The sequence below is a fragment of the Taudactylus pleione genome, unplaced genomic scaffold (assembly GCF_031769625.1).
Source record: "Taudactylus pleione unplaced genomic scaffold, aTauple2 ptg000202l, whole genome shotgun sequence".
In the NCBI taxonomy this organism is placed as follows: Eukaryota; Metazoa; Chordata; class Amphibia; order Anura; family Myobatrachidae; genus Taudactylus; species Taudactylus pleione.
This window is the reverse complement of record NW_028284604.1, coordinates 10,361,701-10,388,012: the sequence shown is the minus strand read 5'-3', so window position 1 is coordinate 10,388,012 and position 26,312 is coordinate 10,361,701. Positions and strand designations below refer to the sequence as shown.

Below are 26,312 nucleotides of genomic sequence, written 5' to 3'. Positions count from 1 at the left end.
ACATGCTGCAGTAACAGAGAGACATTGCTCAAAGCAGTGAGAGAGTGCACTCTAAAATATTAGGGGGGCTATTTACTAAGCCTTGGACGGAGATAAAGTCGATGGAGATAAGGTACCAACCAACTAGCTATTAACTGTCAGAACAGTTAGGAGCTGATTGGTTGGTACTTTATCTCCGTTCACTTTATCTCCAAGGCTTAGTAAATAGACCCCTATGTATGGAAATTCTTTTCAGCTGTCTCCACTATGGGTGGCCTATTCATCATCACTTATTTTCACAAAAGCAGGTGAAAAGTAACATTTTCACATACTTTTGTAAAAAATAAGTGTCAGGGCTATTCATCAAGTCCCGAAAGAGCATTTTTTTCGGAACTTGACGGTGTTACTGAACGCCACCCTGAGATGTTCAGTAGAAGACAGGAATCCTCTCTGCATCATGTTAGGGCATGTAAAACCTGGCAGGCATGCTGGGATGCATAGTTCCACAGCAGCTGGAGGGCCATCCATTCCACACATTTACTGCTGCTGCCAACACCTAATATAGCGCCAACAATGGGATAACGTATAAGGAGGCAAACATGCTATCTGCTGTAGGATCTGGCCAGATATAAGCTAGTTCAGTGAAAACTAATGTTCACTCCAGCCAGCTGGGTACACACTGATAGATATAGTGGCCGATCAATTGATCGGCCAATACAGTGCATCCGGAAAGTGTTGACAGTGCGTCACTTTTTCCACATTTTGTTATGTTACAGCCTTATTCCAAAATAGAATAAATTCATTTTTCTCCTCAAAATTCTACACACAATACCCCATAATGACAACGTGCAAAAGGATTTTTTTACGTTTTTGCTAATTTAATAATAAAAAAACCGAAGAAATCACATGTACGTAAGTATTCACAGCCTTTGCTCAATACTTTGTTGATGCACCTTTGCCAGCAATTACAGCCTCAAGTATTTTTGAATATGATGCCACAAGCTTGGCACACCTATCTTTGGGCAGTTTCGCACATTCCTCTTTGTAGCACCTCTTAAGCTCCATCAGGTCGGATGGGAAGCGTTGGATGTTCAATTGGATTCAAGTCTGGGCCACTCAAGGACATTCACAGAGTTGTCCTGAAGCCACTCCTTTGATATCTTAGCTGTGTGCTTAGCGTCATTGTCCTGCTGAAAGATGATCCGTCACCCCAGTATGAGGTCAAGAGCGCTCTGGAGCAGGTTTTCATCCAAGATGTCTCTGTACATTGCTGCATTCATCTTTCCCTCTATCCTGACTAGTCTCCCAGTTCCTGCCGCTGAAAAACATCCCCACAGCATGATGCTGCCACCACCATACTTCACTGTAGGGATGGTATTGGCCTGGTGATGAGCGGTGCCTGGTTTCCTCCAAACATAACGCCTGGCATTCACGCCAAAGAATTCAATCTTTGTTTCTCATGGTCTGAGAGTCCTCCAGGTGCATTTTGGCAAACTCCTGATGGGCTGCCATGTGCTTTTTACTTAGGAGTGGCTTCCGTCTGGCCACTCTAATATACAGGCCTGATTGGTGGATTGCTGCAGAGATGGTTATCCTTCTGGAAGGTTCTCCTCTTTCCACAGAGGTATGCTGTAGCTCTGACAGTGACCATCGGGTTCTTGGTCACCTCCCTGACTAGGGCCCTTCTCCCCCGATCGCTCAGTTTAGACAGCCGGCCAACTCTAGGAAGAGTCCTGGTGGTTCCGAACTTCTTCCATTTCCGGATGATGGAGGCCACTGTGCTCACTGGGACCTTCAAAGCAGCATATTTTTCTGTACCCTTCCCCAGATTTGTGTCTCGAGACAATCCTGTCTCCGAGGTCTACAGAGAATTCCTTTGACTTCTTGCTTGGTTTGCACTCTGACATGCACTGTCAAGTGTGGGACCTTATATAGACAGGTGTGTGCCTTTCAAAATCATGTCCAATCAACTGAATTTACCACAAGTTGACTCCAATTAAGCTGTAGGAACATCTCAAGGATGATCAGTGGACACAGGATACACCTGAGCTCAATTTTGAGCTTCATGGCAAAGGTTGTGAATACTTATGTACGTGATTTCATTTATTTTATTTTTTTATTAAATTTGCAAAAATCTCAAAAAACTGTTTACACATTGTCATTATGGGGTATTGTGTGTAGAATTGTGAGGAGAAAAATGAATTTATTCCATTTTGGAATAAGGCTGTAACATAACAAAATGTGGAAAAAGTGACGTGCTTTGAAAACTTTCCAGATGCACTGTATCTGCTGCCCGTCGGCCAGTGTGTACACACGGTATGTCTGTGAACTGCGTTGTTCACAGACATATCGCATAGGCTGAGCTGCACAGTTTATGGACATATATGTCTGCAGACATATCTGTCCCGTACACACACAATACCCGGGGGCACAAGCAGATGATGGCCAATCAGCATGTATGAACGACCATCATCTGCAGATCACTCGATCTGCAGATATATCTGTCAGGTGTGTACCCACCATAGTCAGATGTGTTTGTCTTTTTAACACTTTCATTTTGCAATGCAGTAATGTCACTCACAGAAGGTACGTTGTTTTTTGTTCTGAAGACGATCGTCATGGTCTCTGAGGGACAATGCCATGCTCCCTGACTAAAGGAAGAGCGGATTTCCATCCTCTTCAGACATATAGGGGCCTATTCATCATTACATAATTATCACTAGTGATAATTATGTAGTTTTAAACTCGCTGCGAGTTTAAAAGATGTTTTGGAGGCATTAATCATTCCTCCCTAATAAAAGTATCACTTCCGAAAAGCTGCTTTTAGTGGAGTCAGCTTTTTCGAAAAAGTTATACTTTTCTGCTGCAGCTGAGGCATCCACAAGGATTTCCTCACTGCTGCATGCCATGCCCCCCCCCTCCTTTAACTCCCCAGCCCCCCTTCCACCTGCTGGCACTAGTGTCTGTCCTGGACCCCCTTCACTCCCGTGGCCACTGGTATCCTCAGCAGTGCAGACACAGCAGGGAGGGATCTTCATAGCTCTGCTGTGGCTGGCATTTAAATCTTCACAGGCGGCCATCTAAACAGCAGCTTGTGAATATTATTGGGGGCTGGTATGACTCCAGCTGAGAAGAGGGGCAGAGGTAGGCAGGCACATGTGTGTCCCATCCAGGGCCAGATTAAGGGGGAGGCGACCGTCCCTGGACCCCCACACACAGGGGGCCCCCACTAGCAGTGGTGCAGCCGGTGGCTTCACTCGCCGCTAGTGTCTCCTCCGCTAGTGTAGGCCGCGCAGTGAGCGCGGCCACACTACAGTGACATACACACAGCCGGCAGCGGCAGCTGTGTGTATGTTACAGCAGCCGATGAGAGTCAGACAGACTCTCATTGGCTGCTGCTTCAAAGGAGGGAGCCGGCTGGAGCTCACTCATGAGCTCCATCTCCTGGCTCCTCCCGGGTGATGATGGGAGTGACGTCATGACGCTGACGTCTCTCCCATAGTGCAGGAGAAGAGCCGGAGCGGGCAGCAGTGGTCGCGTCAGGAGCGGGGATTCAGGTAAGTTGGTGGGGTTTTTTTGTGTGTGTGTAAGGGGTACTGCATAGGGGGGGCCGCTTCATGGGGGTACTGGGGGCAATGCATAGGACAACTACTGGGGGCAGTGTATAGGGGGGACTACTGGGGTCACTATATAAGGGGCACTGCATAGGGGGGACCACTACTGGGTCTGGGGGCACTGTATAGGGGTACCACTACTGGGGCATTAAATAAGGGGCACTGCATAGGGGTGGACCACTACTGGGTCTGGGGGCACTGTATAGGGGGACCACTACTGGGGGCACTACATAGGGGGGGCACTACTGGGTCTTGGGGCACCGCATAAGGGGCATTACTACAGGGGCACTGCATAGGGGGGAACTACTACAGGGGCCCCCACAGACCTTAATCCGGCCCTGGCCCCATCAAGCTGACACACAGCAGCTGCCTGTACTGTGCGGCCAGTCCTGGGGCTGGTGTCCCTAAGCTACAGCTTGTTCTGCAGCACATGGAAGCAACCACTGCAGAAGAACTACAGGTACCAGCATAGCATGGGAGGAAATCACCGTAGGAAGCACATGGTACAGCTGAGATAGTTACGGACGGGAAAGCATCTGCCAGTGTACATGCGGTGACTGAGAGTGTGGGACATGCAGCATGAGCATCGCTACAGGTGGGCAGCCACAGGTTAGGGCGGGCTGCTACATACACCACACCCATTACAGGATGCAGCATGGCTGGACTGAGCTGGCATTATGAAGTGCGGTCCTGGTCTCCATGGAGACCCCCATCCCCCTCTATCGCCGGTAACAGCAGTGGGTGCCGCCTCGGGCCCTGCCAGGGGGGAAGCGGCCGTTGCGGCGCGAGAGAGAGAGAGAGATCTCTAGCATCCCCCGTGCGTCGCGGTCCTGTGTCCATGTCCAGTCAGGCAGGGGGAGTGTGTGCCGAGGCCGCGCCCCCGCCATGAGGCGCTGGAAAACGCCCCCGCTAGGCAGTGATCTGCCAATAGACATACTCCCATCCCCACCCCACGCCAGGGTTGGCCACGCCCACAATGGTAATGAGAGAGAGTCCCAGAGCGGAGCAGCAGCTGGCTGAGCTGTGGGATAATACTATACGAGCTGCGGCACAGACAGTGTGAGAGCCCAGCATTGCAGTGAGTGGTGCCGGGGGATGAGACGCGGCGGCGCCGGACAGGGAGTTGGTGACGGAACACTGGGCTATTGTCCCTGCGATTATTACGTAGTATCGGAGACACCCGCCTGTTGAGGAATCAGTTAGTTGCTACTGGACGGTTGAGCAGGAGCTGCTGTCAGGGCGTGGGTGCCCTCCGGGGACCATCATCTCTGGGGACCGCTCCTCTCACCAGTACTCAGAGATGGAGGTGCAGCCGCTCCCGGAGTCCGGGGATAACCGAGTAAGTGACCTGTGCGGGTGCTTCGTGTGACACATGTCTGTAACTCTGCAGAGCCTGTGATCTATGGTGGTGTGGGACGTGTGTTTGTGAGTCTGTAACTTGTCAGGGGCCGATCATGTGATGTATAGTGCCCTGGTGTGTAACATGCTCCCTGCATACATGTGATGTATAGTGCCCTGGTGTGTAACATGCTCCCTGCATACATGTGATGTATAGTGCCCTGGTGTGTAACATGCTCCCTGCATACATGTGTGTTGCCTTGAGCACATGATGTGTGCTGCTCTCCGGCCTCTCCCGGCAGCCACAGGTCACTCTGTATCATGTGTGATACTGCAGCAGCTCCAGTGTCTACTGCCCGGGTGTCCTGCATGTGCTACACACTAGGGGAGCTCGGGCCCCAGCTCATAGGGCCACACCACATAGGGACCTGCATATGTAACACGTTTAAATATTTGAAAGTCCATTTTGCGTTTTGTATTACAGACCATAGTGGGAATAGCTGTCTTGCTCTTTTCCCATTCACCAAATTTTGAAAGTCTTCTTGATAATGCAATATTCATTATTATCTATTATATTGTGCCTATATATTATTATGCTATGCCTTATAATATAAATACATGTCTATTCATATCAGTACCTGCTCCAGTGACACTTGTAATCTAAATCCTGTACTGCATTTCGATTAAGACACATGCTAGGGGCAATTTATTTAGAAGCCAAGTACCCTGCCTGGGTGGTGGGAGGAACCCTATATATTTGTTTTAGACAATAAGTTGCACAAATAGTTGCCCTGTATCTTGTATAACATACTATACAACTTATCTCGCTAATTTTTATATATCATTTTGGCTTTTCACTGTGGTTTGAAGAATGGATTCTTCAGCCACACCAGTGCAAAAGTGTTTGATGGTTTCAACATTAAATCATTTGTCTTTCGAATTGATGTTTTGCATCATCACTGTAGGCTGCAGCATAGCAGGGGCGGCTCCAGTTGGTAGCAGCATCTCCGCAGTAATTTATATATCGATGTACTAAAAGTGACAAAGCAAATTCACTTCCAGTCTACGCCTTTCTGCTTGTTTGGTGTTCTGAGTCTTTGTTTTACAGGAAGTCGTTCTAAGTCTTTAGTAAAGTTTATGAAGTGTTTAGTGATCTGTCACTTTTGCAGATATGTAATGGTGCTTTTATTTTCAGTCTATTTATAAGTAGAATAGAGTGAAATGATGACCCTTTTTAACCAGTGGCATTAGTGCATTGCAGGTTTTCTGCCAGCTACTTTGCCACTTGGGCAGAGTTTCTAAACTGTGGACTTGGGGGAGCTGGTTATAGTTGTGTGTCTGTGCATGCACTGCGATCGCACCATGCAATCCTATGGAGTCGCGGGTGCGAATGCAGTGCACATATCTGGTCGCAGGTGCAACCTTGCGCGGTGCATTTTGCCACGCATGCACAAAGTTGTAGCAGGACACATCTGTATACGCTACAGCAGTAATGGGCAACAGGCGGCCCATGTCTGCATGCGTCCCACTGAGCCTTCACTTGCGGCCCCCAGCCCCTATTTGCTTTGTCATATATATTTGTCTTAACTTGTAATATACTTGCTTAATATGTCCATACCTCCCAACATTGCTGTTGAGCCGACTAGTGGTGTGGCTACACAATGGAAGCTGGGTGCGGACATGTGGGCAACCTTAGCGCTGAAAATCACTGGGCTGCCTCTTATCACTGTCTAGTCTTGTCTGCTAATATGCTCTATATGCTGTATGCACAAGTGGCAGGTGCATGTCACCCGTTCACTGTTCTGGCATGCAGATCAGCAATGAAGGGCCACACCTCCTAAAGTAGCCAGTGCTGGTGACAATTTAGTCCCAAACCTGATGGTGGACAGAGCCCTCAAATAGGGACTGTACCTCTAAAATCAGGACATTTGGGAGGTATGTATGTCTGTATTACAAATGGGTTTCTATTCATTGAATAAATGTATTGGTTTAACTTAATTGAATTTTTAGATTAATCTCTGTGGCAGTTGGCACACTGACATTTAGGGGGCAATTCAAATCAGTGGGCTGTGTGGTCGGAGAATGCCGGTTCTCGCGCTTTAACAAGGGTGTTAAGGCGCGGTAATCGTCATTCTCTGATCAAAGTGCCGGGCACGTGGCAGTTAGCGCCGCACTATGCAGAAAAAAAGCTAGCGTGACCTGCACTTTGTTCGGATTTCTCCTTGCATCCCCAGGGGGGTGTGAGAAGAAATCCTTAGCACGCCCAAACAGCGCGGTGTATTGAATAGCCTCGGCAGCTCCCTCCAGTCACTATTCAACATCGCACTGAATTGAATTCCCCCCCTTAGTGGGCGATTTCAGTTTTTTTGGGTGGCGATAATCAGGAAGTTGCAAGCAGAAATGTCGATGCCAGCGGCTCTCGCACCTGAACGGAGCAACAGTTTCATTCCTCCGTCAGGCGCTTGTTAATTAAGGTGCCCAAAAAAACAATTTAATTCCCCTCTTAAATTCTGGATTTTGTGTGAAATTAATGTTTAGTGAAAGACATGGACTTAAGTACAACCATACTACCTTGTATTTGATTTACTAAATGGGAGTTACCTTTTTGCTTGTTTGTTCACTGAAGAAAATCTGTGGGTTCCAATAATGTAATGTCGATATGAATTACACTTGCCTTATTCCAAAAGCTGGAGGCAGCCTTTGTTTAAGCAAGACTAATATTTCAGGCTGAATCCTATCTATTCAGAAGGACTTGTCTCTTTAATTACGGAAGTGGAGACCCTCACTGGTGGAGGCTGGGTACACACTAGCACGACTGATTGGCCAGCAGACCGATCTTCCGTCATAGAGGCTGATTGGTAAGCTATACACACTTAACAATTGATCGCTCAATATATCTGGGCTGACATCACAACTGAGAAGTCTGTGTCGTCCGTTCCCTGCATCGTGTATGGGGGGGTCGGCGGGTCGCCCATACACACCTGCAGATGCACCAATAAAGCTTTCAGATATATCTGCATCAGCTCTGCTGCAGTGCCAACCTGATATGTGATATATCGCCAAGTGTGTACCCAGCATTACTTATAGTGAAGTTCCAAAGAGACAGTGGCCCAATGTAATAGCCTAAGGGTTTAGGCATGTGCTGATGTTTAGCCATTTAGCAGCTAGATTTAAAGCAGCAATTTTTTAAAAAGACGAAACCATGACTGCTTTCTCTATTCCTTTCTGATCTCCATCTCCCTTTCTGTGAGGCTCTTCCATGCTCAATGAGACTTTCACCGAACCACCCAATATTTGAGTGTATTGTACTGCTAGCCCCTCTCCAAAAGGGGCCCATACATCTACTACACCGGCCATAGATGATTGGCGATCTATCGGCGGATAGGGGAAATTCATCATGTAAAAAATGCCAAACTAGTAGACTTCAATAATAATGTTCTGTTCTGGATCGGAGAATCGAGGTTTTTCAACTTGTTGAATAGCCCAGATACCGCAAACCTGCCAGGACGGGGAGTAGTGATAGCGGCTAGATAACCCCATAACTCTTCAGCCTATGCACACCATAGCTCTGCTCCGCTCTCCCTTATGCCCGCCAATATTTCCCCTTGAAACTAATATCTTACAAACAGGGCCTCTCGTCCCTATTGTGTGTAATTGGCAAGGTTGTATTATGTGATTATGGTTCTCGGTCAAATTTAAACATGTATTTAACTTTCCAATGTACTTTAGTATTTTGTTGTATGCTACCTCCTATGTATGGTGCTATGGAAACCCTTGTGGTGCCTCATAAATAAAAGTTGATACTAATTAGGTCACCTGTAATCAAATTTATTTATTTTTTTCAAAGGTAAATCAGCCCAGATTGTCATGTCTAAAGGTGCATACACACACAACGATTTTTTTGAACGATTATCGTTTAATGATCGTTTGAAAAACTCATTCACTTTCTGACTCAAACGATGAACGATTATTGTTCATGCGCGTTCACGTTTGTAGTTTCTAGTTCAGTCAGACTTGTCAACTCAACGATTTTCATTAAGTTAATATGCAAAAATCGTTCATTACATTTAAATGAACAACTTTAGTAAACGATTTTAGTTAATTTTTTCAAGGTAGAAATCATTTACTAAAATCGTTCATTAACTAAATCGTTGTGTGTGTATGCACCTTTAGTATTTAACCACCTCTCCGATGTTCAACAAGTGACTTATACAATGGAAATGTTACGTTTGTTACTTGTACATCTTTGCCCTGTTATATTGCATTCCGTGACTTTACTAGTTCATGCAGCAGCTGCCTGGCAAGGTGTGGCCTCCCCTGCTTATATAGATCACGCTATTATTGCTGTAGCCTAAGGAGCTGTTTCAGATGCAATTGCAAATGTGGGCGATTCTCACAAATTTCAGTTTACTTGTGCATGCATCAAATTAATCTGTGACTGCCCATGTAAAAATTCAGATTTGAGCACACAGAGTTAACTAGTGCGTGCAGATTGATCCATCTGTCAGACCACACTATGCGTTAATTGGGTGCTTCTGTGCAGCGAACATGCAATCGCATGAAACTGATCCATCTCAAGGGAGTGTCCACCGACCTCGGCGCTCATTCGCAGTGTGCAGACAAATGAGACGTCTGTTTCAGATGGATATTTTGCACCTAGCATGGGACTTTTGTACATCCTGATATTAATAATGATGACTGGGGCTCTAAGAACAGTGGCCGGGATTTGTAGTATACACAGCCAGTTTCTGGCATTAGAATAATGTAGTAAGCAGGCATTTGTGGCCAGATAGAAAGACATTCTTTCCCCATACCGATATACATTTATATTAACTCATTGGGGAACACCACCACTTCTCATATTTATAGGATATTTGACTATTTATTAATTTTAATAGTGGTACATATATAAGCATCGAGCTTGTGTAAAAGTCTCCTCCTTTTCCAATTTATTTGAGTAAATAAATACATAAGGGAAATCTTTCACTATTACGCCACCTGCTGGATTGGTTTAGAAAGGTAATTGAGCACTCGATGTAATAAGTTACATAGGTACAGATGCGTCCTCATGCACCTAGGGGTATATTTACTAACATACGGGTTTTTAGAAGTGGAGATGTTGCCCATAGAAATCAATCGGATTTTAGCTATTACCTTCTAGAAGGTGCTAGATAAATGACGAGTAGAATCTGATTGGTTGCTATGGGCAACATCTCCACTTCTTAAAACCCGTACTTTAGTAAATCTACCCGCTAGCTTCAATATGCCATTCGGCGTGAGCCACCAGGTCCTGTGCAACTCCGCTTACACCGAGCACCTTTTTCGCTTGAAAACAAGTCTGTCTCATTGCGATGTAATTAAGACGCACCAGGAGTCTGCACTGATTAATTTGTTATGCCACACTTATTTCTGTGTTTTATTATTATTCTTTATATGGCGCCACAAGTGTTCCGCAGTGCCTTACAAAGTACATAAAACTAGTAAGTGAACAAGAAACAAGTAACTTACAGTACATTACAGTGCAGAACAAGGACACGATTTACATACATTGCTGCAATAGCGATTAAAGCACTCACAATTAGCAGCAGGGAGTTGGCAGTCACGTGTTAGGTGCCGTTATGGGGAGTAAGGAGTAGAAGAAAATGTAAATAGCAGCACATGAGGGAAGAGGTCCCTGCTCGTGAGAGCTTACATACTAAAGGGGAGGGGCAGACAGACATGCGTGACACAGAAGGGGAAGATAGGGAGGAAAGAGAGTGACGTGAACTCCACTGAAGAGCATCAAACTGAATCTGTATACGAAGAACACTGCAACTTGGGGTGGGAAAAAGCCATGGCTGCTGCAAATTAACACTTCGTGTACAGCTTCAGACTCTGTCACACACAGATATACAAGTGTCGCTTATTAATTTAATCAGTACAGTCTCCTGGTGCATCTTAATTGCACTGCGATAAAGACAGATTTTTGGGTGACATACGCAAAAAGATGGCAAAGTCTCATGCACTTACCAATAGTCAGGATAGCGGATTGGCCGGATGGTCGATCCTTCGGCCTAGTGTGTGTACCCAGCTTTAATGTAGCTGATGATTAGATGAAAAGAACCAGTACGTACCCAATGTGAATGATGCTGGCTGAGACTACGTCAATAATGTACAGGCATTTCGGATAAAATAACAGTCCTCCCTGCAGATCATTGTCTGTTCTGGAGTTGGGAAGTAATGAAAATAAAAAAAACTGCACTAATACGTGAAGAAAAGAAGTTCCTCATGAGATTGGCTGCCACCTATTTATTTCAACACTTGTAATTGTGCTTACTGTATCTGCACCACATGTACTTGGTTGTGCTGAAGCCTGCATATGCTGGGATACTGGTATATTGGGGGAGAAAAACACCAACTAGAGATCAGAGTCTGACCCAACAGTGTTTGAGGTAGGTGTAATGAAAAAAAATACGCCTACACCACTCATCAGGCAAGCATGGTTACACCATAAAGAGGACAGGGCCCAGCACTTATACCTTAAGGGGCCTATCCATTACGTAACTTTTTGCATGATCTGACCAAAACCAGGAGGTTTTTGCATCGTACAGAAAGTCGTGTAATGGATAGCTGGCAAGGACCAGCGATGTGCGTGCACGCTGGGTCCTTGCTGTCTACGACTATCTACTGAACATGCCCGTCAACCTGACAACGATCGTCAGGTTTGGCATGTTCAGAGATAGTTCGGGCTCCTGCACTGAATGACTTTCTGTGAACGCCGTTCAGTGCGGACACCGCACCTCGGCGACCTGAAGGTCTGAACGGTAGTTATTATTAATAATAATAATATCTGTTATTTTTATGGCGCCACAAGTGTTCCGCAGCGCCTTCCAAGGTACATAACCAGAAAAATGACTTGCAGTAAAATTTAATACAATGAAGGACAATGACATGGATAATATACATTGGTGGCCATAACACCCAATTAAGCAACAGAGCATAAGCACCAAGTGTTAGGTGTCCTAGTGGTGAGTGCGTAGATGAAAATAAAGTAAGGAGAAGCACAAGAGGGTAGAGGGCCCTGCTCGCAAGAGCTTACTTTCTCAAGGGGAGGGGCAGACAGACGGGCAAGATACAGATGGCGAGGACAAGGAGGAAGGAGCATGTAGTAGCAAGTTAGTATGAGAGCTGGAAAGCATTGATGAAGTAGTGGGTCTTGAGAGCCCGTTTGAAGGATTGTGCAGAGTCTGAGAGGGAGAGAGTTCCAAAGTTGGGGAGCAGCACGGGTAAAGTTGTTCAGTCTTTCACTTTCGCCTAGTGGATAGGCCCCTTAAGAATGCCACTACTAATGCTGGGTACTGAGGACCAATTTGCCGGCCGATTGGTCTGTGATACACACTTATCAATCGGCCGCTTGATATATCTGGCCTGATATCACAATTGGGCGGGCATTTAAATGTGCCCACCCAGTTGTGATGTCCGTATCGATGGTCCTTGCGCCCAGTGTACGGGTGATCGGCGGGTTGTTTGACACATAGCCAGACATACAGATACTGTATATCTGCATTGACTGTGCTGCAGGGTCGACCTAACATGTCTATGAACGACATAGTTTACAGACCTTTTGGTGTACGAACTATGTCGTCCATAGACATATTTGGTGTACCCACCCACCAATGCACTAGCGATATATCATTTGTCGAGTTGGATGGAGAGAGATATATATATATATATATATATATAATCGAAATAATCTGTCTATCCATCTCACACATACTATGTTATTTCCCTGCCCTTTGTTCTCCTATCTGCATTTTTTTTTTTGGTCTACCTTGTATGCCCCCGTCTTCCCCACTCTCCGTGCTGCAGAGCACTGTGGCGCCTAAAATCTACAGTCATAATTCTACAAACATAATGGCAAGATCTGATTAGCAATGTTAACTTTATTTTAATAGACTTCCCAAATCCGTGCAGACATGGTCTGTAGAGATGTCTGCAGCTCTCCCTGGAACATGTGTTCCTTCCTCTTCCCACAGAAATCCAAAGTGTACAGATAAAAATCTTCCAAATGATTAACTGCAGTTTTGAGCTTTCTCCTAATTCACTCAGACGCATTGTAATTCACTCTGATTTGCCCATCTGTGTAATTGAAGGGGACAATCTCCCATCCTGCAGCCACCAAATACAATTTATTTAGACTGCTGTGGCAAGTGTTGTGTATGTATCTGTCATTGTCGTAGTCTTAACTCTCTGGTAGTTTGTAATAGGATGAGTACTAGTTACTTAATCAGATTTTGCACAATTACAAAATAGCCCTCTCTGTAATGTGTCACACATGCACAGGGACTATAGGTAAAGGCATGGGTGAGTAAAGGTCCCAATATATCAGCAATTGATTGTGTATACAAATTTTCCTTTTTAAGTCGCCTGCAGAATTGCCACAATCGCTTGTGTATAAAAATCTTTCCCTTTTTTCAATCGATTGCAAATTGCAGAATTGCTGCAATCAATTGCTGAAGTATGGGGGCCTTGAGATGTGTGGCGTGGATGCTTCTTATGTGCTTTTCATTTACCAATACAATCAACTGCATTAGAACATAAGTAGTTCTACACAGTGGTGGGGATTAACTTCATACTTGCTATTTTAAATGTGTTTTTCAGGTATGAAGGCAGAATTTCCCAAACTCCAACACTGCCGGTCATGTTTTAAAATGGTTAACTCAAATTAAGGTACTAATTAAGTCACCTGTGCTCAAGCATGGATATCCTGAAAACCTGGACTGTAATGGCAGAGTTAGGGAAACAAATGTGCTAAAACCATGATGTGTGAAAGAGCCCCAAATACCACAGACCCTAAAGTTTCTCGTGTAGTTCTGAGTTTTTGATATGCTTCTATATCTAGACAGCTATTTTGCCAGACTCCATTTTGGTTGGGAGAGGTTTGTTTTTTCATTTTTTCTGTCTAATACCCCCTTTACACCAGAGCAAAAACCTTGGTTTTTGCTGGGTCTACCTGGGTCGCAGCTCAGTGTAAAAGGGTCCCTGATAAATAACCCGGGTCAAATGACCCGGCAATCCAACCCAGGTAGCTACCAGGGTCGGACCTGTGTAAACGGTGCAACCCGGGTTAACCGACCTGGGTCATGCCTAAAATTAGCTGATTGGTGGTTGTGGAGCAGTCACATCCCACTTTTTATGACCTCACAAGTTTAGCAGGGCAGACACAGGTTCAGTGTGAACGGGGCTGATCTGGGAATAACCCAGATCGATGGTGCTGTGTAAACGGGGTCTGACCTGGGTTGGAACTATCTCTGAAAACCCAGGTCGGACCTGGGTTTTTGGTGTAAAAGAGGTATAATTTGAAATGCATGATCACAAGTTTCCACTCTCTCAAACTGTTTGCAGAGTGATTTCAGACTTTTTTTACAAGTTGTTGAGTTGGATTACATGAGTGAAGGTTCCAAAGGCCGATGCACTATCCCAACCAGTTTCATTTGGAATATACAAGAAGTCCGCTTTTCTGGGGGAATGAAATGGTTTTGTCACGCCCACAGCTTCTGTCTAGAGTGAGGGGGCTTTTTAATTGCTTTTGGGCGTCCATTACTTATTGCGCATTTCTGCTTGCAGCCTCGTGAAGTATGAGCTGAAATCCACTCAAAGTTGGTCTTTTGGGTGTCTTTATCGCATAGCGTACGGCTTTAGGGCACCTTAACTGTCTCCTTAGATGGGAGAAGCCGCTCTAAGCAACTAATCACCTGCATTTTGGGTGTGACAACCGCAACTGGGATGAGAAATAGTAGGTGGCACTGAGAAAACAGTAGGACAAGCCTAAAAAAAAAAAAAAAAAACTGCATTACTATTTGGTTATGAGTAAAATTGTGTGTGGTTTTTTTTTTTAGTTTTTATTTATTATACCATTTTTGTCCTTTTACTTACAATTGTATCCAATGTCTCCTGAGTCAAATTGTAGGTCTCTAACCTTTCTAGGGATTGTATCATTGGCTAATCATAGCCATTATACTATCACACAATGGGGTCAATCCAATTAGGTGGGAATTGAGAGTTTGTTTTTTGAAACTCGCAGACTTCGCATCGAAGCGTGCTTCCAAGAATTCTCCAATCCAATTAAAAATTCCTAGCGGAGAGGTGTGAATTTACTGCCAAATGAGATTTACGAGAAGTGCATGAAAAAGAGGGGAGACCATCCTTGACCCCCCAAAATGGATAATTTTGTTAGCCGTACCGTATAGAAGGCTGTTTGTGGGCATTAGGAGGAAGGTACTGTAAGTTTTTAAATGGTGTCAATTGGCTGTTTTGTGGCTTTTTTTTTTTTGGTTCTCTTTACAATGTAAGAAAATGATGAGAACTTTTTTTATTTCATTTTTTTTTTTTCCACTTAATCTCAAACGAAAAATGCAAAAATAGGAAAAAAAGGTGATTTTGGAGTACTTTGAGTGCACCTTGAAAAAATTCCTTAAAAAAAAAAAAATTATTAAATTTGGGGCGCCTAAACTAACGAAAAAGTTGATTTTTTGGGGTTTTTTGAGGACAATTTTTTTTTACCCCCAAAAATTACATGTAATGGACTAATTATGCTAATTGAAAACTTCCAATTGCCTAATTAGTCATTAGGTGGGCTGTCCAAGGGGTTCAGCAGTGTCCCGACATTTTTTAACCTTTTAAAATAAAGATTTTCCTTTCCATCTCTCACCCTCAGGTAGGTGCGAATGGAAAGATGCGAATTCACTCGGATTCAGAATTCAGTCTCACTGGTTCAGTGCAAATTCATATTTGGATTGCAACATTAATTCACTATGCGAATTCCAAGAGAAAGTAGCAACTCACACCTCACAATTCGCACTTAATTGGATTGACCCCAATATGTCATGCATTATTCTGTCCTAATGTCCAAATTTTATATATCAGTCTGGGCCTTGATCACACTGGGTGGGGTTAATGTATCAAGCAGTGACAAGAGTGGAGAAGTTGTCCATAGCAACCAATCTGCTTTGAGAAAGCATTTATCAAATACATTATATAAAATAGGTAGGAGCTGATTGGTTGCTATGGACAACTTCTCCACTCTTTTCACTGCTTGATACATTAACCCCTGGGTGTGATGTATCAAACCTTATAACAAGTAGAGAAGTTGCCCACAGCAACCAATTTGCTTCTACCTCTCAATTTATATAATGTACTTTAATAAATGCTAGCTAGAAACTGCTATGGACAACTTTCTGTTTAGTGCACTAAAGCTGGCCACACACTAGACCAACTTACATCCAACCAGCCAACTTGTTGATTGGTTGGAATGAAAATCTGGTAATGTATGGGAGTAAATGATGATGAGCAATTTGCTCCTAATTTCCAGAAAACAGATGAAAATGGTCGTTCAGACAAGTTTGTTAAATGTTTGATCTAAACTATTTGTTCAAACAACAGTTTTGGTCCATTTTCCAGCGTTTGGGAGCAAATTGCTGATTGTATTCCTTACCAGATTTTCATTCCAACCAAACAACTAGTTGGCAAGTTGGACAGATAATCTTTAGATGTGTGGCCAGCTTTAGTTAACATTATCTTCTGCAATGCATCTGCCAGGATCAATTAGAGTTAGTTGTAGACCAAGGGTAGGTAAGCTATGACACTCCAGCTTCTGAAGTACTATACATGCCAGCATGCCTTCCCACTGTTTGTGTGTAGTGTTGCATGTTGCCTACCCCCTAGAGTGAATGGGGACCTCTGCCATGTTATAGCAGATTATTCCTTCCTTGTAGTCGGAATGCCGCACTGTGGCTCACATTTCTGAGTGTGACGCTCCATCCAGTCCTTTTCAGTGGAGCTCTATGGAATATATATCAAATATTCTCTCTTACAAGGTTTTTAAATGTTTTAATAAATGCAAAATCTACTGATGACACACAATCTTGAATTTCCTTTTATGTTACCAGCTGGTAGGAAAATATGATACTAAACTAACAAATGTGAAACTGCACTCCTAACCAAGTAATAGAGGAAGTCATTTGAGATCAGTGTCATATCCTCAGGGGAAATTCAGCGTGTGATGATGATATAATTTCTGCGGGCCATGTGCCTTATTCTGATTTTCCTGTGTTAGACTTGTGACTCTCTGATATTTTGTGTAAGTTATACCAGAAGATCAAACATCAGGATGAAGTTAAAGGTCACCTCCTACCTACATTTATGCTGATACAAGATCTCACAAAATGTTACTTGGATTTTTTTCCTTAACTCTAATAATGAATGTAATTGTGCGGTACGTCTTATGAATAAAAAAGTAATGATGCTATCATTACTTTAAGTTCAGTTGTAATTATCAAAGAGTAAAGATGGTTACACACTTAGCCGACTGGCCATCCCGCTGACTGAACGGCCGATTTGCCATCTGGCCGCTCAATATGTCTGGCTAGGTATTACAACTGGGCAGGCATTTAAATTTGTCCGCCCAGTTGTGTTGTTGGTGGTCCCTGCGGCCAGTACCGATGGCAGATGTACCAATATATTGGCTTTGACTGTGCTGCAGGGCTGACCTGATGTGTGAGTGAATGACGTCTGTACACACCTGCAGATGCATTGGACTTGATAGGTCGTTTGCTGGCTGTACAAAAGGGAATCTGTATGTAATGCCGACTGCTATTTAGCCGCCGGATCAAATGCCGACAGCGGCAGCCGAAGCCTCGAGATAAGTACTCTAACCCCCCCCCCCCCCCCCTTCCTTCCTTCCTTCCTTCCGGGTGCCTAACCCTAACCTCCTCCCTCCCAGCACCCTAAACCTAACCCTCCCGGGGTGGTGCCTAACCTTCCCGGGGGGGGGGGGGGTGTTGCTTAACCCCAAGTCCCCCACAACGGTCCCCAAACCTAACCCCTCCAAGTGTATACTTACCCGGCAGAGAGGACGAGTGGTCTGACATCGGGATTAACATATGCGTCGGTATTACGACGCCTATGTTACATCCCTTGCTGGGATTTTGATGTCGGGATTGAGACCGGCTCATAACTACATCCCGTACAAAAGACATTGCGTAGTGTGCACCCAGCATCTGTCTTGCAGCTAACCCTAGACTACCTGGACCATAATGAAATAAGCACTAGGAGAATTCTGTAAAATATTGAAGGTTTCCTGTCTTGTAATGATGTGCTTATGTTTGCTTTGCTACCTGCCTTATTGTGTCTTTTTTTTTTTTTTTTCTCTTCTGTTCTTGTTCTCAGGTTGTAATTAAAAACATTGAGCGGGAGCTTATATGTCCTTCCTGCAAGGAGCTGTACACACACCCACTCATCTTACCATGCCAGCATAGCATTTGCCACAAGTGTGTGAAGGAGCTTCTCTTTATGACTCTGGAGGACTCAACTGATGCAAGTTCTGAAACCTCCACACCTGGAAGCCCCCGCAGTCGAATCCACTCACCTAGTGTTGAAAGAATTGACCGACTTCTCAGATCAGGTGGGTGATGTGGTGTCTTTTCACATATGGAAAACTTGTATTTGTTTATAATAGGAATTTTTTTATAGAACATTTCCACAGCAGCATATGGGGAATGCATCACTGCTAGCTTTTGTCTTTCTAAAGATCTTACTAAAACCTGAAAAATATCTAATTTTTTTTTGCACAGGATGCTGCTGTTATATTTATAAAAACATCATGATGTACTAACACTTTAATGTATGTGTATATAATTTCTCTTGTATGCTGTGGCCTTCATGTTTCTAAATATGTCCCTCGCTCTTAAATGTGGTGTCCAAACAATTGAACAGTTACATCATAATTATTTAAATGTTTTTTTTTTTTTTTGTAAATTCCAAAGCTAAGTGTGTGTTGTAGTGACACCACATGGCTCAGCTCCCAGCCTTACATATTGGTTGATCCTAGTTGACGGAAGTGTTGTTCCATGCCCTGAAAGCTGTAGTATCTGGCCACCAACAGTAGAAACTTGTACCCTCGCTTGCTCGCTTTACTCTCCATGTTTCGGACACGGTGGCTCACTCCACTTCGCTCGCCAAAGGTTACTATTCCCAATAAATATCCACGTGGATAGTGAATGATGACGTCAGGGTCCTTTTATCCAAATGCAATGCAATGCAACCCTTACATTATAACAACTGTGCAAGTCCATGGGCTAGTCTTCAACTTTGAAGGGGTCTATCAAGTTTGCTGTAAATAAATCACAGCTACGTGTAAGTGTGGCTATGTGCTGCACTTATGGTACCTCTGGACTTGCAGATTTTTGTTTGCAGCCCCAAAGGGCTGCATACAAAGATCTTAAGCTGGCCACACACTAGACCAACTTGCATCCAACCAGCCAACTTGTTGATTGGTTGGAATGAAAATCTGGTAACGTATGGGAGTAACTGATGATCAGCAATTTGCTCCTAAATGCCAGAAAACAGATGAAAATGGTCGTTCAGACACGTTTGTTAAATGTTTGATCTACACTATTTGTTCAAACAACAGTTTTTGTCCATTTTCCAGCGTTTGGGAGCAAATTGTATTCCTTACCAGATTTTCATTCCAACCAATCAACTAGTTGGCTGGTTGGACAGATAATCTTTAGGTGTGTGGCCAGCTTAAGAGTTTGGGGTGAGATTGGGCTGCAAAGGGGGAGAGTTGTGGTGCCGTTACAACAGCAACTGTCCACCTTTTGCACGTAATTGAATTGATCCCATAGATTTATGTTTCATTATCACGCGCTTTGTATCTGAGAGGCAGGAGATCCACTTAGAAATGTTACCACACAAGCTGGGAGCTGAATTGTCTACTTTAATAATAATAATAATAATAATAATAATAATAATAATATCCTGAATAATATTTATTAACTTATGTAGAGAACGACAATTTTTCATCCTATTTAGGGAGGATAAAATGCGAGTGCACACCCTAACAATGCTAAACCTAATAATATTTCTGCTAAATTGCACCAGAGGTTCTTAGCATAAATGTGCCCATAATTATGGTCCTGCCCACCGCATCCAGTTGACCTCCATCAGGCTGGTCCCTAACACTCCTATTTAGGGAGAATAGTAATTTTAGCATTGTGTTGGAGAGAACTATGGCGACTAATGAAGTCTGGAATTCTTTCTGGACCTAGTGATTCTCTGTTTCCTATAACATTCATGTAATTATCTTATTGCAGAGAAACTTGAGATAAAATTATTAATAATTGTTTTATTTCTGCTTCAGTAATTTTGTAGTTCTTTTATGAACAACATTTTGTTTTTTTATATATATATATTTTTACTTCTAACACACTTAAGCTTTTTCTTGAACGTTCTGTGTATTTACTACCCCTCTAATGCAATCACTGTAATCTGATATGTCTTAATTTGTAAATGTTAATGTTTTGCAGCCTCACATTGGAGCTCTCTTCTACTGAGAAGTAGAGGTGACTTATTCTCCATCTCTAGATTTTATAGCCTGTGTGCTTTTATGTGCGTTGCCTTTATTCCTACTTTCTGCTGCCTGTGTTCTAGGTTTCATTCTGTTGGAGAAGTAAAACTTCTTTGAGTTTTGGTACCCAATCGTAATATGAATATAGATATTTTTTCTCTTTTTGATTTAACTTTTTGAATATGCTTTGTAGGCAAATTGTATAAGGTAAGTCTGCCATTAAAGTTGGTAAGTGTAATTTCGCTTAGTTGAATAGATATTGCTGTGTGATCAAGACACAACACTTTCCGGCTTTGTTTATATTGGAGTCACCGGAGTGCTACCTGCCGTAAGTGCTCATTAGCATTGTGTAAAATGCTGCTCTTTTTGGTCACTTAAGGTGAATGTTTAATGCCAGATTATCTAACATACCACATTGATGTTTGGTAAGCTGTGAATGAGAGAGAATGAAAGACCTAAGGGGTCATTAAAAAGGAATTAAACTAATTGATGAGTTCATGTCATGAGCAACACTCTGATGACCATCATTCAGATGTAAGTGAATTCTTAGGAGTATATTTACTAAGGTGTGAGTTTTTAGAAGTGGAGTTGTTGCCGATAGCAACCAATCAGATTCTAGCTATTCTCTTCTAGAAGGTGTTAGTTAAATATTAAGTAGAATCTGGTTGCTATGGGCAACATCTCCACTTCTAAAAACTCTCACTTTAGTAAATATACCCCTTGCATGCGTGATCCATATGCCTTTTCATCTTATACGAGGGATGATTGAAAAGTAATGTTTTTTTTTTTTATTCAGAATCCGATGACTCCGCAGGAGCTAAACCTTTTTTCTTTTTCAAAGTAGCGTCCTTCACATTCAATAAATTTTTTTGCAGCGTTTCAACAATGATTTAAAGACCTGTAGTAGACTGTTTTATGACATCACTTTTAGGGATAAATCCTTTTAGTTGCGATGTGCTGTTTAAACGCTGGCAATGGCACCGCTTCTCGCAACCTTCACTACCCGAGCCTGGATTCGCATAATTTTGTTTTGGGACTGCGAGCAATATTAGGCAAATCCATGCTGCCGTAGAGTGCGGCCACTGCAGCGATGACTCGCAGCGACTAGATCATCGCGGCTGATAGGATTGACCCCTTAGCGTTGCAGCTGTGGCATTTTTCACTTTCTCATGTGTTGAGAACTTCTTTTCTCGCAGTTGTTTTGTCCGGGTTGGTAATGCCCAGAAATCACAGGGTGTTAAGTTCGGGTTATATGGAGGGTGTTCAAGTGCTGTTCCATTAATTTCAGTTAGTGCTGCCACTTCTACAGCAGCAACACGTGGTTGGGCATTGTCTTGTAGCAAACAACACTGTTTCTTCAGCAAATGTGGTCTTTTCTTCCTCATGGCTCCACGCAAATGGGTATTCAGGACGTTTGCATAGTAGTCACCATTAATTGTCTGTCCATGTGGGACCCAGTGCTCTAGGATCCTACCGTGCGCATCAAAGAACAGCAGAAGCATGACTTTATACGCCAAAGTTTTGAATTGACGGGATGTTGTTTATATCCCGGCATGCAGGATGCTGGCGCCAGAATCCCAACACCGGTCAGAATCCTGACGCCGGCATCCCAACGGTAAGTAGTGAGGTGAAAGTTAGGGTTAGACACTAGTGGGGGAGGATTAGGTTTAGGGGAAGGGTTAAGATACTTGCCAATAGCTGTCAATATCTTAACCCTGTTGAGATTCTGACCGCCGGGATCCCGAGTGCAGGAATCCTGTACCCAACCCGAATTGACATAGGGTAGGCTCAGTGGGATTGGAGGGGATTTATAAAACTGGCTGCCATGTAATGAGCATCCCCCTTCCATAATCAGGACATAAATAATGTACTAATGTTTATGTACGGTCAGCTTGTCTCCTTCATTCACTTTATATTATGCTTTTTTTTTATGTGAGTTTTTAACATATCCAAAACTAAAAATAATTTTTTTTTAGCAAGTCCTTCCTTTTTTTTGTATTGTTTTGAACCTTTTTTTTTTTTTTCACATTTCGCTCCATATACAATAAACAACGATGCTCAAAAAAATAAAATTAGAAAATAGAAATAGAATGCTTTTGGTGTGGGCATATAGCCTTTTTACTGACTACAAGAACACCCAACTTTTCCTCCTGCTTTAACCTGTTACAAGTAGTTTTGTCTCTCTCGTCATAGCTGCGTGATTGGCTGGCAGCTTTCCTTTCTACCATTAAGCTGCCTATTTATGGACATGCATATCTCTTTTAAAACAGCCTTTGCCGACTGGTGATTTCCCATGAAGTAGGTTTTAAAAAAATACCGCCACAATCCTGATATTTACTGTTGCTATATCAGGATTGTGATCCCAGATGAAAGGAGTTATTTAAAATAAGGAGTTAATAAATCACAAATTGACTATTTGTATTTAATTTAAACTTATTCATTTATTCTTTAAGATAGAGAAGTCTGAACTTGGGCTTCCAGTTCCACTAAGTTTACAGTGCATGCACATGCTGGGTTGCGAATGCACAGAAGACTCCAAGACCACTGCCAGCATATGCTGAGATGCTGGGTATCACTCCGATGCCTCGGCGGTGAGACAAGAGTAGCAGTTAGAATCTTTCTTATTGCCATCAAATAGTAAATTCACACCTTGAAAAGGGTACATAATAATAATAATAATAATAATATAGTAGTTGTTAAAATACGAAGAGTTATTTTCTTTGCCATAACTCAGTAGTTCCCAAACTTTTTCGAATCCCTGCAACCTAGAGTGTCAGCATTTTTTTTTCACTGCACCCCTGGGGCAGAAGTTCCTTATTGAGAATTTCAGCAAAACTTAAATGAAGTAAATTGTGCTTATCTGTCACCCTTCAGTCACATGCTGGCTGACAGGGCTCCGTTTTTTTTTGTCCACATATTTTTTGGATGAGCAAAACCAGTGCTGGCTGCTGGCAATCACACTGACTAAAAATATTTTTGTTTTTCTGGCCCACCAAGCCGAGGCACCCCTTACAAGTGCCCTGAGGTACCCCAGGATCCACGGCACCCAGTTTGGGAACCACTGCCATAGCTACTATTAACGAAGTATAAAGTTTATTATGCCTCTTTGGGTTTCATGGGTCTCTTCTGTGACTTCTAATAACCTTTATTGTACAGTAGGTGATGCATTCGTGCTTATTATATTGTGAAAATAGCTAAAGACCATGAATCTTAATTTCTTTTTGATCATATGTTCTCCTTCATGGAGAGTAACATTGTTTATGCAATCATTTTGAACATTCCATTGTGCTTTTGCATACCTTTTTGTGTACCATCATTCATGCTATTTCGGAGTCACTTCCAACAGAATGAAAATGTGTGCGGCTTATGTTGCAAGGATTGGTGTCTTTATTTCCGTGTGTCTCACTCTTTGGTGTATGCATGCATTTGTTCAACACAAACCGTTAAATGTTGTGAAATTCTAATTTTGTTTTGAGTATCTTAAAGTTCCACTAACCTACATGTTACCCTGTGTAAAAGAGCTGCTAATTACATCAGACACATGTATGTAAAAATGTCGAGAGTTTGAGAACTGAAATTATTTGAGCGAAAACTAATTGGAAGATTTTTGTGCATAGCAGCCTATTTTTGTCTGACATTTGTGAATACAGAGTACAGGTGGAACATAAACTAATATATAATCTGTAATACCCTGCCATATATTTTATGTCAAGGTATTAAATGTTTATAAACCTTTTCTTTTATGCTCCTTTTTATATAAGGCAACAGTTGTAGGTTAAATGGCCCTTTAAGAAACTATCAGTGATAATATGCATGCAACCTTATTTACCTGACTTGGTTATAAATACAGATTCACAGAAACATATCACTTTAATCTTCAATTGGACCATGTCTCACACAATGGTAGTCATGTCCCCACATCTGCCAGTATAACTTAAGTCTGTGTTCTAGTGGTGCTCTGGCATACTTGCCAACTCTGCTGGAGTGTCCGTGAGACAAGTTTTCTGTGATTTCCTCCAGACTCCTGGTAGAGGAGCCCACTTTTCCAGTGAAGTGAGTGGAACATGGATGTGACTAAACGATTCACTGAATTGCGTTATAGCAGGTTGGCAGTGGCAAATACGTAGCAGATATTTTCCTTACGAACTAACATTATTTTGTGCATGCAGATGATAATCAGAAGACCTATAGTTGATCAAAACACATACTGGCCCAAATGTAACAGCCTGCGAGTCGCAGGCACCAGTGCTATTTCAGACATTTAGCCCCTAGTTTTAAAGTGTCAACGCAGAAGCAACTTAAAGCATGCTGGTGCCCGCAACTTGCAGGCTATTACATTTGCGTTGCTACCTGGAAACATGACTTGCCTTGAAATCAAGAGTCTCAGTCTGTAGAGGCTTAAAATAAGTGTCATTAAACAAACATGTTGTGTATAGGATGCCGGCACTCTGGATCCTGGCTGTTAGCAGAATCCTGACGCCGACAGCCCGACTGGGTTAGGATATTGACACCTGTTGGTAAGAATCCTAAATCTAACCTCCCTCCTAGTGCCTACCCCTAACTCTCCTTCTAGCCCCAATACTTACTGTCGGGATACTGGTGTCAGGATTCCGTCTGCATTCTGAGGGCCGGGATCTCAACTGAGTCCCAAACAAACTAGGCTCTAATCTCTGCCCATGGTTTCATATAGCAGCATTATGTCAAGGGTGACTTATGGTACTTCATTTGAGCGTTCAGTGGCCCTACATCTTGCAGAAATGACTGTTTGAAAGATGGTTGTACATACTGTCTTGCACCGTTGGTTAAAGACCTGCAGTTTAGCAACATGTGGATTACTTTATTTGTGGTGCAGTTCTTGAATGGGAAACTTAGAAAACCAACCATAGGTTCCAGTGGTTATACAGTATGTTTAACAAATGGCCATTTCATGGTGCTACTCAGCAGAGCTCCATAAATGGGATGGCACGTCTGTCCAGCACTGATGTCTTTGTGTTGCTGCACAAGTGAAGTCTTTGTTCTCTGTGTACATGTGCCACTAAGATTTCTGATAGGTGGATAGCTTTAGCCGTTCATCCCATGAGTTACTGGAGCCACTCTCACCTTCCACTAATTCTGTAATGGTAAAAGTGTGTTGTATGTAGAGAGATTCACTGGGTTGCAGGATTTACAAGTTAATTTGCAGGATGTGGGTCGGGTTTTCCTAAATACTTATGTACTTCTGCAGGAGTTTTGTAAACTTATTTGGATTATGTAGTTGAGGCTAGCATTGACTGTTAAATGGTCTGATTGGGTCAGTTCTGTTATCTATAGAACAATTGGGAATAGGTGTCGGAACTCTCAGGCGCTGATATCACTGGTGAGATGGGTCAGAGTTCAGTCCAACTGTAATGTAGTTACTGTATTAGTAAAGGTATTTTTTTTTTTTTTTTTTTTTTATTATTTTTTTGTTACTCCTTTCATTAGCACCAGTCTACATAGACTAGTGGTGGAGACCATCCAGGAAGTAAGTATGTATGTATGTATGTATGCCTATCCACTATTTTCCGTTTCCTGGCTACTGAAGCACGCGTCTGCAGATCCATTCCGCTTATGTCCATAATGACATGCAATGTGTGACTGCCGTCAGTTGGATACACACACACACAAATTTTTCATGCATAATTGCGACCCAGCGAATGACTGGTCCAAAATACTAGTACATATAGAAGTTAATCTCTGATTTTCCCCATAGAATATATAATGTTCAATTATTGTGCCAGTATTATGATAGACCTACACCAATGTGGAAATAACTTTTACTGGCTCCCACTCCTCGCTCTCTCTATGAAACTGCTAGGGATTAACTTCTTCAGGCGCACGAAAGGATGTGCTTGATGGATATTGCACGAACTTGTATTCATTGTATATGCCAGTTGTAATCTCCCGTATTGTTACACTTTTAATCTGGATGTACATTTTGGTTGTTTTATAGGCCATGTTTCATACTGGAGAGTTGT

At 42.9% G+C, this 26,312-nt stretch overlaps 1 protein-coding gene across 2 annotated transcripts in view; it reads left to right on the top strand.

The window, feature by feature from the left end:
• The first annotated feature begins 4,567 nt into the window (after window positions 1-4,567).
• TRIM36 (tripartite motif containing 36) overlaps window positions 4,568-26,312 on the top strand; it is a 58,355-nt gene continuing 36,610 nt past the window's right edge. Inside the window, exons 1-3 of one of the 2 annotated variants that reach the window (XM_088477725.1) lie at window positions 4,568-4,932; window positions 18,138-18,372; window positions 20,276-20,311. In XM_088477725.1, the coding sequence (XP_088333851.1) occupies window positions 4,894-4,932; window positions 18,138-18,372; window positions 20,276-20,311 (310 nt within the window). In that variant the 5' untranslated portion in view covers window positions 4,568-4,893. The remainder of the gene's footprint in view (window positions 4,933-18,137; window positions 18,373-20,275; window positions 20,312-26,312) is intronic. The other variant, XM_088477726.1, reaches the window with a different exon arrangement.